This window comes from Ricinus communis, chromosome 6, assembly GCF_019578655.1.
Source record: "Ricinus communis isolate WT05 ecotype wild-type chromosome 6, ASM1957865v1, whole genome shotgun sequence".
NCBI classification, from domain to species: Eukaryota; Viridiplantae; Streptophyta; class Magnoliopsida; order Malpighiales; family Euphorbiaceae; genus Ricinus; species Ricinus communis.
In genome coordinates, this window is record NC_063261.1 from 27,134,348 (window position 1) to 27,150,446 (window position 16,099).

At 27.2% G+C, this 16,099-nt stretch overlaps 1 protein-coding gene across 2 annotated transcripts; it reads right to left on the reverse strand.

Moving 5' to 3' along the window:
• Positions 1-7,462: 7,462 nt before the first annotated feature.
• On the reverse strand, positions 7,463-11,171 carry LOC8281967 (floral homeotic protein APETALA 2). Of its 2 annotated transcripts, XM_025158201.2 has the most exons (10): positions 10,088-11,171; positions 9,948-9,973; positions 9,784-9,814; positions 9,571-9,658; positions 9,322-9,467; positions 9,115-9,159; positions 8,896-8,993; positions 8,642-8,784; positions 8,347-8,469; positions 7,463-8,082 (listed from the first exon to the last, which is right to left on the reverse strand). In XM_025158201.2, exons 1-10 carry the CDS (start codon positions 10,675-10,677, stop codon positions 7,882-7,884), a joined length of 1,491 nt encoding a protein of 496 aa, XP_025013969.1. In that variant the 5' UTR covers positions 10,678-11,171; the 3' UTR covers positions 7,463-7,881. The 2 variants fall into 2 exon arrangements, with proteins under 2 accessions (XP_025013969.1, XP_015577709.1); XM_015722223.3 differs by lacking the exon at positions 9,115-9,159 and having other exon boundaries at positions 10,088-11,166.
• Between the last annotated feature and the right edge of the window lie 4,928 nt (positions 11,172-16,099).

Genomic DNA, 16,099 nt, shown 5'->3' on the forward strand with positions numbered 1-16,099 from the left:
AGAATTTCTCCTTTGATTAATTATAAATAAAGTCCTAAACTTTGATTCTTTCCAATTTTATCATAATTTTTTTAATTTTAGTAAATTGATATACAAATTTAAATGTTTATTTATTTAAGATAAAATTCAATTAAGTAAGTAATAAATTTAATTACAAAAATAGAATAAAATTAAAATATTTAGTAATTAATATAAAATTTAATTGAAATAAGAAAGCCATGTATTTAATTAGAATAAAATAAGAACTTTTTCCCTTGAAATTAGAGGTCTCAGTTTTAAAATCTTCTCCCATTTTGTAGTGTGTCTTTCATATAGTAATTAGACAAAATGTGAAATCCCGTAGAAACTCACCTAAAAAGATTCTCCTACCTTTTTAACACTAATAGCTAACATTTATTATCCATATTTTTTAAAGAAAATTAAAATAAAATTATAAAAATTATTTATTCATATCTTATGAAGAGAAAATAAATTCTAATTATATTAAACAATTAAGTATCCATCCAGATTCTTCATATAAATATTGATTAACTATAAAATTATAGATTATAAATTATAAAAATTTATTTTAGAACCTACTTATGCTTTATAATTTTATAATTAATTAAAATTGATATTAAAATCACATTTATGATATTTCAAACAATTTCAATAATTCAAAAATTAATTTTTTTTGTCACCATTTACCTTTTTATTTATTATTTATTATATTTTAATGTAATTAAATTGGTTATCTACTAATTTTAATCGTGATAAAGTTGCAATAAAAATAAATTTATGATTTTTTTTTTTACAATTAAGCAAAGATGAAGTTCTGAACGTAGTGTTTACATGGAATAGTTCGACTAACTTCGACACTTCTCAGCAAGATTATGCCGAATTTTTCAACCGATGCTTTAAATTGTAAAAATTTATAAAATTTATATTGAAATTACTAAAATTTAAAAGTCATATTAAATCATAAACAGCACTAAAAGTCATGATTTCTTTTGCAATTAGCCCAAATAAATAATAGTCTGTAATCATAGCACCTCCTAATTGGCATAGGACCACCTCTTTTTTTTAAAAAAAATTACATTTTTATGATATTGAAGGTTGAGCAAGTAATTAAATTGTCCAGCATCCAATTTGTGGAGAAACCCTGAATGGCAGGAACCACCCTTTTAAAATCCTACATCTTAAATATTGCAGGCTCAACAATAAAATTCTCTCAATTGGCATAAGGCTACATTTTTCTTAATTCTTCTTCTTAAAACAGAAGGTTGAGCAAACATTTTCTCTGGCAAAGCAATTTGTGGAAAAATCTGAGTCGTCTTTTCCATTTTCGTGCTAACTAAACTGCCTGCCAAGATATGCTGCCATGCACAAACTAGAGCCTGGCCTATAATATGAAGGAAAAGAAGAAAGAAAATGCTCAGCAAGAAAGAAAAATGATGGTGGGTGCTAGTGGACAGGATTATGTCTTGGTTCTAATTATTCTTTTTGTCTTGTTCATGTCATGTAATGGAGGTTTCAAATGTGACGAATGGTGAGTGGACCTTACTTTGCACTGCAAGTCCAAGGATGATGACTTAGGTATCAAACTGCTCCACTCTCAGCAAACCTTTGAGTTCACCTTTAGGCCAGATTTTTGGGCCACTGCACTCTTCTTCTGTAGCTTTCAATGGGAAAGTGGGTTCCATTGGTTTGATATTTATGTAGACAATAGGGATTACCCAAGATGCTGCGATTGTTACTGGCTAACAAAACCAGGTGGTCCATGCTTGAAGAGTGGTTCTGGTCAGTATGATAATTGTTTTGAGTGGGACAAGAATCCCTTGGAGCAATAAGTAAGCATGTTACTAAATTTTTTTGTTGATATTTGTAATAAAACGACAGTATAGTCTTAAAAAAAATTTTAGATAGATTTAGTTATAATATATTAATTATACATAAAATTAATTATATAATGACATTCAACTTATTTATTAATTGTGACATTTATATTAGTTTATTTATCCATTACTATTAGTTACTCGTGATTAAAAGTAATTAATAAATAATGACAGATTACTATTACATAATTGATTTTGTCCAAAGATTTTGCAGTAGATCCAGTCTGGCGTTCACTTGAGTAATCAAGTTCTGTTTGTAACGTGAATTATGAACTGATCAAGTGAACTATTTTATGGCATGAGTTTCTGAGCATTTTATGAATTCAGGGACTTGCTTGTCAGTAATTGTTCATGAAGTTGCAGTTACTTAGTGGGTTTGTTTCCAAGGTTTTGTTAGGTTTGGAGTAACATTAAACACTTTGGCTCCAAATAATTCTTTTTTTTTTTTTTTTTTTTTTTCAGATTTGACAAACACATTGATAGAGCATCTTCAACAATGTTATTAATTTCTATAATAAAAAATATTTTAAAGGAGTAAATTCTTTTATTTAAGTCGAATAAACTCTTTACTTTTTATTTTTTATTTTATTTTTATTTCTATAAATATTAATAATTTTATTTTTTTATTTTTACTAATAGAAAATAATAAATATTAATTAAATTAAATATATATAAATTTAAATATATTTATTAAAAATATAGAATAGAGAGTAAAATTTTACTCTTATATATAAAAAGTTAATTTAATTTTTTTATTTTATATTTAAAAAATAAAATATATATTAAAATATTATTTTATATTATAATTTTTTAAAATAAAAAATTTAACATATATAAAAAGAATATAAGTTATGCATTGCCCGCAAAATAAGAAACTGCGTCACACTTCAAAAATGAATTGAGGATTTGATGTAGTCTTTGACATACTTTTAATGGGCCTACTTTTTCTTCTCATTGGATAGTGAAGGCCCAAACCAGAATTGGTTATGACAAACCTTTGAGATCATATCACAATTCAGAAGATTGTAGTTTGAAGTTCAAACTTTTTAGATGACCCCAGAATATTAGGGTTTTAATCAGAAAATAATCTTCATGAGCATGTTTAATTTTACAGACTAATTGTGTATTAAACTGATTTATTAATGACATTGTTCAGAAACAGAAAAAGGTAATGATTGATAAAATTAAGCAATATATTTTTAAAAAGAAAATTAGAATTATAAGAAGCAAGCCAAATATTTGCTAATACGTTTATAAAAAATACGGTTAAATACTATTTATTTCCTGTGATTATGCTTAATATATGACTCAGTCATCGTATTTTTCTATTAAATTAAAATTTCTTTGAGTTATAATAAAACTAATTATTCCTTCCACATCAGTCGAAGAATTAAATTGGTAATTTAATATTGTAATTTGATTCGTAAACTTATTATCAAATATCAAACTCGTATAAAATTAGAGTAAAATCTTATTTGTAGCACAAGTTAATTTTAATGTCTAATTAAAATAATAAATTTTACTTGTTTATATCTTTTATTTCTTTTAGTATAATCTAATTCTAAGAAAATTTAAACGTAATAAAAATATTTATTTTTTATTTAATATTATTGAATTATTATGTAGTTTAATTTGAATTTTTAAATAAAATAAATAGTTACAAGTTATTATTTTTATTGGAAAATAAAATAAAATATTAAAAATAAAAGTTTTACTCGTATTACTCTCATTTGAATAGTTGATAAAAAAATTCATTTTTAATGTACAAGATCAACATGATCTCTTCATTGATAGTCAATTTATCAACTTGGTGTGTCTAGATTATTTCACTAGATTAAGACATGATTTTTTAATTTAAATTTTACTTTTTTATATAGTTTAGCTATAATATAAAATAAAAATAATAAAAGAATGATATTTTTTAATTAGAAATGTTTATTTTATATTAATAACTAAAATTAAGTTATATAGTAATTTAATAATATTATTTTAAATGTAAGTAGTTTTAAAATATTTAAATTATTTGAATTAAATTATATTAAAAATAAAAGAATTAGAAGCAAGAAAAAGAAAATTAAATTTATTATTTTAATTAGATACTAAAACTAAATTGTGCTAAAAATAAGATTTTACTCTAATTTGATAGTGAAATTAATTTTGGACGAGTTTAATATTTGATAATAAATTTAAAGATTAAATAATAATCTTAAATTACCAGTTTAATCCTTCAACTAACACGGAAGTAAGTAGGAGTTAATTTTATTAAAACTCAAGAGGATTTTAATATAATAGAAAAAATGTAGAGACTAACTCATATATTAGACCAAAGTACAAAGGTAACTAGCATTTAACCCTAAAAAACTATGTAACCATTTGTTCTCTCTTAGTTATACTATATTATGTTATAATAAAAACTCAAACAACGAATTTGCCAATAAATTTATATTTAGTATTTAACAATTCATCACCTATATTGAAAACTCTAGAGTTTCATATTTATTTTCACTAAATTATTTAAAGTTTATGTCTCATAATTTTCCTTTTTATATTTAAGGATTCAATTAATCTATTACTATTATATGATATTATATAAATTAATATTCATCCACTTATATCTTTTACATTTCGATCTTTATTTCCATTTCCATTTCTATCAATCATTTTATCATCTTCTTCTTCAAAAAAAAAAAAAAATTAAAGAATAAGTGATAAAAAAGATAGCAAAAAATGTCATTTCTTAAATTTACAACAATTTGTAATTTTATTTTATGTAAAACATTTCTATAGTGATACTTTATATAGGAATAACCTCTATATAGTGATAAAAAAAGTTACGCTCTCAATTTAAGATAGTTATAAAAATAAATAAATTCTCTATTGTAATAAGTTATAAATTCTTTAAATCTCACCTTAAGAAAGTATTCATCTATATATTATTATTTGTATATATAGCTTAAAAAATATATGTTATGCTATGTTTTATCTTACTGTAGTATTATTTTGTTACATCAATCTTATTTGTATAATATGACAAAATATTTACATTTTTTATCTTAGGTTTCTATCATTTCACCAACAAGATTAAATATTAAGCCAAAAAAAAAAATTATTTAGTACTCAAATCTCTATTAAGTTATAGCCTCCTCATAGTCATAAATTTTATTTAGTTCCAAGTGTATGACTGTAGAGAGATTTTAGAATATTCTTAAATATTACACTGAATATACTCGCTTTTTAGTTTGTTGAAGTCCAAGAATTGTTATTTATTCAGATTAGTAGTTATTTTTCATACAATCTTTAAATTAACCATGATAAAAGTTAAAATTGATATTTTATAATATTTTATATTTTTTAATATGATGGATCTAAATATAAAGTTATATCTAAAAAATATTATAAAGTAATTTTAAATAATTCCTTAATAATATTTTTATAAATTAAATTAAAATTATTTTACCCACACAACGTATGGTCTAATATTTAGTTATATGATGTTGATCTCAATCATAGCCAGAGGTAACATTATACTTTGCGTAAAGAAAAGTTAAAAGAAATTATTGATGGAATACATATTTGTTTTTGAAAAAGTATATATTTGGATATTTCAACTCTAGTTATTTAATTATTTTAAATTTTTAATTTAATCTACTAATTATCTGAATTTTATTTTATAATATTTTAAATACATTTAATTTTTTTAATTTAACAACCGCTTGAACTCTATTCTACTCATATTTAAATTAATGCGCGCAATACACATGAAACCTATTGAATAAAGCCATACTGTTAAAAAATATTAAAATTTTATAAAAAAATAAATTGAAATATTTCTCAAGCTATATAAAAAGTTAAGATATTAAAAAATTAGAAAACCAAAGTGCAAATGTCTAAACATTTATTTTACAAAAAATATACATATGCCTTTCCTTTCCTGAGAAAAAAAAATAAGTCATCATAAATATTGTACAAAATCCTACATGATTTAAGTGTCTCTCTATATGTATTTTGTTAATGAAATACACTTCATGTTTGGCATACAACCTTTCTTATCAAATCACTCCTTTAATATGAGGGTGTTAAAAGGGCACCAGGCCTTGATTCACCTACCCCTATATATATATATATATTTATATATATAATGAGACCATTTTAAAAATAAATGTTGATATATAAACTTTATTAATTTATTAACTCACACCCAAGATATAGACATAAAATTGGAGTCAGATCAATTTAGGCTAGCAGATGTTCTAGGGTGGGTGCATGGTCACTGTATTATTTTATACTTACATTTCCAAAGTCACTAAATAAATGTAGAAGTAGAAATGAGACCATCATATAAGGAGTAAAGTTCTAAGAAAATTTATGGTTATTATGATCTTCTAGTAGTATCACTTGCCCATACCCAACACCAAATTTCTTGTGGTTCATATCCAAAGGACTAGAGGACAAACCACCAATACATGAAATCTCATAAGACCCATGAACTAGGAGGAGAAAAAGAAAAGGGCATTAAATATCCATATGTTCTTTTTCTGTTTTTGTTTTTTTGCATGTCAGAAAAATTTAAGAAAAATGTAGAATCTAAACTCTTCATTATTTTGTGCCTTGAAATACTAACTAAATTGTATTATATAACTATTTTATTTGATCATTATGGTCTGTTCATTAGCTTTTTCTTTCTCTTCCTTTTTTTCTAGTAGGAAAGCAATTTATTTATTATGTTATTTTTGTAAGAACAATTCATTAGAAGTTCCTTGCATAGAGTCTTGGCAGAATTCAATGATTTATTAGCCTATTAAAGTTGTTATTGCCCCACTAATTTGTTTTTTTTTTTTTTCTCCTTTTTCTTCTTGCTATTGAATTAGCTATCCAAGCTTTCTTTTTCCTCCCTTTTCATACATTTTAATTCAAGCAGAGTTTGAGAGAAATTTTCTAGGTAGAAATTAGTGATTTTATAGATGTAAGTGCAACTAGATGGAGTCAGAGTCAACCAACTTAGCCAACAGGAACTTAGATGGAAGAATTTCAAGTTCAGAGGTCTAAATTCAAAGATATCAACTCAATAATTTACATGTCTGGCTGCCAATGACCAACCTCCAATGGAAGTTGTTTCTAGATATAATCTATGCTTGGTCATAGGTGATAAACATATAATTATTTATTATTAATAATTATCAAAAGATCTGTATAAATCTTATTTAAAAAATTAAAAACATCTTAATTTATTATATCACAATTGAATTCCTAATTTAATTAAGGCTGATTAATAATGTCAAATTTAAACATTCGAGATTTATTTTAAATGGTAAAAATATTTGCTTTTGAAAATGAAATATTTACTTTTATAATGAGTGTCTAATCCATAGTAAGTTTAGTTGTACCTCTAATAAAAAAGATATATCAAATTTAATTCTTGATTCCATTAACAATACAAAAATATAGAAGCATTATGGGATCATGTGCCTTTAAATTTGTTCAACATGGATTAATAGATACAAATGCAAAATTAGCATGTAAGTTAATCAATTATATAAATATTGAATCATGTACTTGTCAAAAGAATGATTTGACATATGAAAAAGAAGGAAACAAAAAAAGACATAGCATCTCTACTATTCAATACCATTGACAATTTTGGTAATTTGAAACAATAGAATATATATATATTCTCAGTTCTGATATTTATACATATCCTCTACCAAATTAAGCTAAGGTTAGATCATATCTTTCCCTTGCTTAAAGCTATGAATGACAAAAGGTTTACAGGGTACTTGTGAGGACAAATCTTTTGCTTCAGATTTTCTTTCTCTTTTTCACTCTGAAAAAAGAAACAGGGAAAGGGGGGGGACCCAACTGAGTACGGACTGCTAATTGGATTAATCAGTTTCGTTGCTCAACTAACATTCTAAAGAGCATAACAGTGAGAAATCACGCTCTTTGCAGCTCTTGTTTGAGTGGTAATGGAAGGTGTTAAGGCAGATGTGTGGTGGGGCTGTTAGAATGGCTATTCTGGTTGAAGGGAAAGGTTGTTGAAGAAGCAATGACTGTCGGATGATGAAGCGAATCCTGATGATGCTGCGACTGATATCTTTGAATTTGTAGCAACATTGTTGTTGTTGTTGTTGTTGTTGCCATTAATTTTCCATAGCCAGCTTGAGGTTTTCTGCGAAGAATCCGCTTCCACCCTCTTATTTATAAACCTTTCCTGTCGGCACAAGATGAAGACAAACAGTTTTTTTAGTTGCATTAATCACATAAAACCATATTCTGTCATCTGATTTAGAAACATGTATAAAAGAAGAAATTGCAATTAAGGACAAGCCTCTGCGCAATTGAGATGTTACTCCTGTGTGACCGGAGATCACAGTTCTGAGTCATGGAAACAATCTCTCTGCAAAATGCAATCAGATTTTGCAGGTTGAACTGAGGAACCAGAAAAGAAAGAAGGAAAGAGAAGTGAGCTAGTTACCTTATCCCCTGGTGGTAGTAAACCAGAAAATATGCCAGACAATGTTGGACGATTCTTGGATGCCAACGGCAGACTGTTTTCATGCAGTACGCCTTTAGGTGCCGAAGAAGCAGCGCTCTCAACCTTTAAAAGTACACGCAAAGGGGAATCAATTTGCAGAAACAGAAAGAACTGATACTGCCCATATGCTTTGTTATATGCCTAAAGACTGAATTTCAACCAAAGCAAGAATATATCTTAACAGTGAAAAAAAGAAAGTAGTGATGAGTTGCAGGAATCTCAGGTAGAATTATACCATTGGTCTTTCATTGTTGGGCACTTCCCGATCGTTGGTGCAGGGGAAGTAGCAGTAGTCTCTTACATGCTTGCTATTCCCCTTTGAATCATTTCTTGGCACAGCAATTCCAAGGCTTAAATCAAGATTGTGACCATTCCCAGCTGCATTAAAAATCAAGAACAAGAAGGCCCCATTACGAACACTAATCAATCAACAACAGTACGCCTGACTGTGAACCAGCATCGAAATCTATTACAACTACCTCCACTTACTTGGATCAAAAACCATTCCTCCTCCTCCATAAACACTGGGCTCAAAGTTGGTCACAGCTTCCCTTCCATTACATTTGATGGCTGCCATGTCATAAGCCCTGGATCAAGAGAATCAGACCAGAAAATTTGTGAACGAGAACAAACCCTTTGGAGTACACATTTCCATGGAACACAAACAAGAATCAAAAGGAGGAGTAGTGAATTCAAGATCATAAGGACCTTGCAGCTTCTACTTCGCTGTCGAATAATCCAAGATACATATACCTGGTAACCAGAAAGAGGCTGGACTGAGCCCTTTTTTTTTATATCTTAACTTGAATCAACAGCCATTTAATATAGGAGTTCCATTTTAGTTCTTAACAATCAAAATTTGGAGCAGTCAGTAGCTACAAGTAATCCTAAGCAAAATCTTGAGAAGGCTCTTACTTCTTTCCATGAAATTGCCCCATTCTAGCTTCCCATCTGCCACATTTATGCAGAGTTACGCCTCTGTATTTGGAGCTTCCCCGCGCGAATCCATTGCTTTGGCGACGAAGAATATGAACAAATTCTTCCTTGCCGAGGTTTTTCATCTGCAAATCAATTTGCAGTTAATAAAATTTTAGAAAATATCATTAATCAAGCTTCTTTCATTTATTAATTGAAACAAATTAAATTTTTCTTTTTTTTTTTTACCTGCTTCATATCTTCTTCATAATCACTTAGAGTAAAGTTGATATCAGCATCAACTCCTCTGAACTTAATTGCAGCTCGATCATATGCTCTGTAATTGTGAAGACACAAATTTAGCAAAACTAACAAAAACTTATCCAAACTAATTTAGGAAAAATCCAAAAGAAGGAAATGGAGTATGCAACAAAAAGAGAAAAGAATAACAAAAATTCCAACCTTGCTGCAGAAAGGGCAGTGTCAAATCCACCTGGTAAAATAGATTAATAAGAAAAGAAAATCAAATTAATTATCATAATTGAGCAAAAAATTAAAATTAAAATTAAAATTAAAATAATAATAATATAATTTTAGTTATCCCAAGAGATTATCCTATAACTTACCTAAATACACTTGCTTCCCACAATCCCTGCACATCACAATTAAAAAAAGAAATCAAGATCATGGACCATAAAAACACAAGAAATCATTTCCTTATGGTTATCTACATTCATAAACAGAAATGAAATCCAGTTATACTTGCCATATGTGAGACTCCCATCTTCCAGTTCTCCTATAAAAAGTGACTCCTCTATATTGAGAGCTTCTTGACCTGGGTCCTCTCCTACTCTTCCTCATTTGCTGCTGTTTTTGCTGGACAATTCTCAGCTCTGCTTCTCCACCGTCTGCACTAGAATCCATCTCTGATAATTTCAACCACTGATGCTGCTGGGGCCTTATCATGGCCAATCCAGACTTCAAATCCAAGTCTAACTGACTTCTCTCAGGGAAAAGTTGTTGAGTAGTGAAATATTGATGCGGGTTGCTCTTGCTTTCTCTGAAAGCGTTATCATTGCTGTTGCTATCATCATCGGCTTTTTCTTTCTTCAAGATATCAAAAATGAAGGCAGAATTGTGGATGTTGTTCGATGAGTTCTCATCTCCTGGATTGGTTAAAGCTTCTTCTGTGTTGATAATAATGGAGGAATTAGATGTGCCTGAATCTTCCTCTATTGGAACGACAGGAACCTCTGGTATTACCATATAATCATTCTTGCTCCTGTCCTTCCTCTTGCTGTTGTGGCTATGACAAGAAGAATCACTAGAGATGATATCAAGATTGAGATCCAACATGTTTTTTCTTTTCTCAAACTTTCTTTTCTTGGTTTCTACTTTTGGCTTATGTTTTCTCTCGGTTTGCTTCTAGTATTATATATTGGCCTAGAAAAAGAAAGAAACACTAAACACACACAAAACAATATCCCATCTGTAAGAGTGATATCTTCTTCAACAAAAACAAACAAATGTGTATAAAGGAAAAAAGAAATTAGAAGACAGTTTCTTGAGTGTAACGGACGGGATCAAGAACAAGAGAAAAGAAAAATGAAAATAAAGGAGAGAGAGTTTTCTTTCTTTCTTTTCTTTGTTTCTTAGGTGTGACAAAGAAACCTCAAGTGAAAGTACATTTGGGAGAGAAAGAGAAAGAAACCGAGTTATATCTGAAGGTGGTGAAAAAGGGCGTCTGTCAGATTATATGGACAAATGGAGAGAGAGAGAGAGAGAGAGAGAGAGAGAGAGAATTCAATAAAAAGAGATTTTTGTGATGATGATGAGGAGGGGTATGTGAGTAATGGGAATGGGAATGGGAATGGTAATGGTAATGTAAGAGAGAAGTGTGTGGATTATTGCAAACGGGTTTAAACTAAACTTTAAAAGGAATAGAAAGGAGATAAAAGGGGAAGATGGGGACGTGTTAACTGTTAAAAAAGGGCTTTCTCATAGTTACATTTCCCCCTTGTGTTTTTTATGCCAGTTTTGTCTCCACACAGTTGCTCTCTGTAAATTTTTATTTTTATTTACCCACGTGTACTAATTTTCCTTTAGACCTAGTTGAGAGACTGTGTTCAGGCCAGTTTTTTTTTTTTTTAATTCCATAATAATTATAAGAATGGTGTATAAAATTTGATAATTAATTGTTATAATTTAATATGTACAACCGAAAATTAATATTTAAGGGCGTACAATCAGTCAATATATAAAGAAAAACTGATTAATTATGAAAATAATATGTGAACTTATTAAAATTTAATAATTAAATATTTAAATTTTTAATTGTTATATTTTGATATGTAAATTTAGTATATGTTTACAATTAAATTTATATAATAGATTAAAAGTAATTACAGACTTGAAATATTAGAATCCAACTCATTATCTTTCACAATTTATTACAGTATATATTTAAAATAAAATTGATTATTGTTGGACGATGGTAATATTAGTCTTAATATTGGTTATGAATATTTTTTCTTAATATGTATAATATTTATTTAAATTATTTTATTTATTTTTAAAATTTCTATTATTTAAATGAAAGTTTTACCTTAGGGATTATATTTCACTCGAAAAGTATAATAATGGGATTTAATCTATTCACATCAACTAATTCTATATAGTAATATTAATAATTATAGATTTTACATAATAAATCACCTTGTTTAGTTATAAAAACTAAAGTCAAAATGATAAATTAGAAGCACACACGTACAATTCTATTAGCATGGCATTACATATGCTATTAGAAGGTATTTTTATGGTTTTTCCTACACACTTCTACACATCAGAAAATGGGAATTTTGAGTTTACCACAGAGACACCCTTCTATTTAAAATAAAATAAAAAAATCATAAAGTTCCAACTAATAGTTTGCCAAACAATTATAATTGACTGGGTTGATGTAGAAAAAATATATATATATATATATATATATATTGTTTGAGAATAATTTAATGGCAGACATATAATTGCATAAATAGATAGATTTTGATGGTGCTGAAGCTGTACTTGAGACATAATTAAGAATTGAAATACAACAACAAAAATAAATAAATAAATAGAAATCCTTGAGTTGTTGCTCACCTTTTTCTCCACGTTGAAATTGATGTTATACAACTGTCCAAAAGGATCTTCATAACTATCCCAACAACAATTTGTTCAATTTAGTATTGGGCGGTTCCATTGAGAATTTATATTTCCAAAACATGAATAAGACTCTTCTGATTTGAATTTTTTTATACAATTTTGGATATTTGGAAAAGAAAAAAAAAAGAATATTCTTTAATTATAATTAATTAGTATTGAGATTATAATAAATTGTATTATTGTAAATTGTGATTTCATATGGGCTGAGAGAGTTTGAGATTCATGAGTTCATATTTTAATTTCATAGATTCAGAAATTAATTGATTTCAAAGGTTTTTTTGGGTTTCTTCAAAGAAATACCTAATTCACCAACTTCAATCAGTTTCCTATAAAAATTCGCAAATTGCACAGTTTTAACACATGTTTTAGCATTCTTGAAACCGAGCTTATCAATTTTAATATATATAATTAGCAAATACTAATCAGGCACTAAACAATTTTCACAAGTGTGTGTATGTCTAATAATAAAAGTAGAAAAAAGAAAAAGAAACCCTAGAAAATTGTGTCATATTAATGTAATATTGTCATGTAATCGTGTCCAATGTTACTGAAAAGTGTTAGTTGAAATTGTTGATATAATTTGAAGAAGAATTCTGTATAGCAATTCACATGAATCATAAACTCTATTGGCTTCATTATAATGATCGGTCCACCAAAATAAATGTATACATTCTCACATAAAATACCCATAAAGGGTTAGGCAAGTAGCCTAATTCTTTTTAGTTCGTTTTAATAGGAAGCTATAAGGTCCATTCTGTGAGCCATGCACTAGAAGGTAATTCCATATTTCTTTTGGAATTTCCATCATAAATGCTAAATGAAAATATCTTCAAAATACTTTTAAATTTTTATTTATATTTAAAAAAATATAAAATCACTCATTTATAAGTGCGTTAACATATATAGTTTATTTTTTATGTATATATTAATTTGAATAAAATTTTGAATAAAGAATATTTTTCTTTCTTCATTTATTTTTATATAGCATTTATAATAATTAATAGAGAAATAAATTAATAGTATACTTTTTGTTAGCGTTCATATTTTTCGTTTATAGTTGAATTATTCGGTAAATATTTCTAGTTGTTAAATTGCATATTAGATAATAAAAGTAAATACTTATTTTCTATCAATTATCAAAAATGAACTTCCACCAATATTAATAAATAACGGTAAATATTTCACTCAAAAATTTCTGATTTCTAAAATAAAAATGAATTTCCACCAATATTACTTACCATTTATATATATATATATATATATATATATATATAGTGCAGCATTAATTTTTCATATTAAAATAAATATATAATAAATTTTATATATTTATAAAAAATACTTTTTAAAAATTTATTAAATATATTTTAATTCGAATAAGCTACTAAAATATCATAGCAAGTAGGGTAGAGAATTTTTTAGTTTGGCTTCAGTTGGATTCAACACTTTTGACCATCTGACTATATATATACTAGGTGGGGATGAAAACGTAAATACATGTCCTAAAATTGAGAGATAAAACAATGAATTTGTATTTAAGGCATATCACATCAAAGTAATTAAAACATAAATGAAATAATCGACACAGCAATGCCACATCATCTTTTGATAAAGAGGTGGCAGAAAGCCATTGGCTGGCTGAAAAGAGCAAGAGATAATCCAGACCTGATCTGAAAATAAATAAAAAAATCAAGGTAGACATGGTTGACTATTGCCATAAATAGTACTTTGAGACCGCCTAATATTTTTTTAAAAAAATTTCTTCAAAAAAAGAAAAAATATATAAATCTTTCCGAATTCATACCACGTAATGGTCCCATCACACATATAAAAGCTTCCAACAAATCCAACGATTGGGAATTAACTATCTGCCAAAATTGGATAGACCCCACAAAGATTACAACGTGACTGTGACGCCAACCTGTATCATGTGAATTTAGTAAACCTGCATCAACTGTAATGGATGCTATACGCATATTATAAGATATTTTTATTTTAGTTTTCTTATTTTTTTTTTGTAATAATATAAAAAAGAAAAAACATTTTTATTGCCGTAAAAGGTGGTGTCGTTAAAAAAGACTATCAACCGACAATTGAAAAAAAGGGGCTATTGTATATACGGATTTGTCCTTTCCTTAACATTTATGACTGACGTGTCCTTTGACGGTTCTAGGGCACGGACCTTCTTCTGTACTTTTTGCTTACACCAAAAAGAAAAGGTGCATCGCCAATGGTTCGTTAATCATTACATCTATAATCTTAATTAACATGAATATAAAATTCTCTAAAGCTTTCACATATTTTGTTTTTTGAACTAAGTCTTCACATATTTATATGTTAGACAATGTAGTTCTTTTCTTTCTTTATTTAAATTTATTATATTAGAGATATTTGTTTTTAAGTATTAGACTATAATTTAATTATTACGATATATTTTCTTAAAATCCAGAAAAATTAAAAAATATAATTATAAAGGATCCATTTTAGTTTATGAACTTTTATTTTAAAAATTTGCCTTTTAGTTCTATTGAGTTAAATTGTATAAAACTTGTGGGAATTATAAGAAAAGGGTTTTAATTGTTACTAATTTTTGCATAGTAAATACAAAGTTATTGCATTATATATTTAATGGAATTAAAAATATTTTTATACTTCAAGAAAACATGGAGAAGAAAACAAAGTTACCTTTTAGGTATGATAATCTTAAAAACCTCAATGGATTCATGCATTAATTGCATTTAAATTTATTGGAAGAACAAATTGGGAAACAAGTGCAACTTTTTGACCATTTCAAATGGTATTGACCTAAAATTAGTTTATTTATCAAAATCATTAAGTCGGCTTTTCAGAAAAGAAAACATTGTACCAAGAGAAATAGAACAAGTACGTTTAAATAGTTTTTTCAAGCAAAAGGTGTTTATGGGGAAGTTGCTTGCATTGCTTGAATAGGCATATTAGCATACTTTTTCAAAGGAACAACTATTTCATGCCACCTAATTGGAAAACAGTTTTTTTTTTTTAAAAAAAAAAAATTTAGGCTAGCTGTATATACATATAAATATATTACATTTTAGTATTGAATGATTGACGCATATACTCAATTATTAAAATTGATAAGTATATATTAATTTAGTATTTAAACAGAAAAATCCATTTAAACTAAATAAAAACTCTCTAAGAAATAATTTCAAGTTGCCCGAGTAGTAGAAAAATCCCACTGCCTTAGCTAATACATAAAAGCTTATAATGATAAAGAAGTTTATTTATATTATGCAGATTGGATTACAGTATCTATGTGTCTCTGCTCCACTGAAACATATCCAAGTAACTTACTTTGTTTTGTAAATTCCTTAGTATCTACCCCAAACTTCCAAGTATAAACTTCTTACATTTAAAATCCCTAAAACACTGAGATTTTCAGGTCAAAATATTGTACGAAATGCATCAATATTATCAAATATCAATTATTGATTGATTAGTTGATTACCAAATTATCAATCACCTTCAATATATGATTAGGCATTCAAAATCTCAATTTCCCTTTTTCTACATATATTTTGAGAAATTATTCCTATAA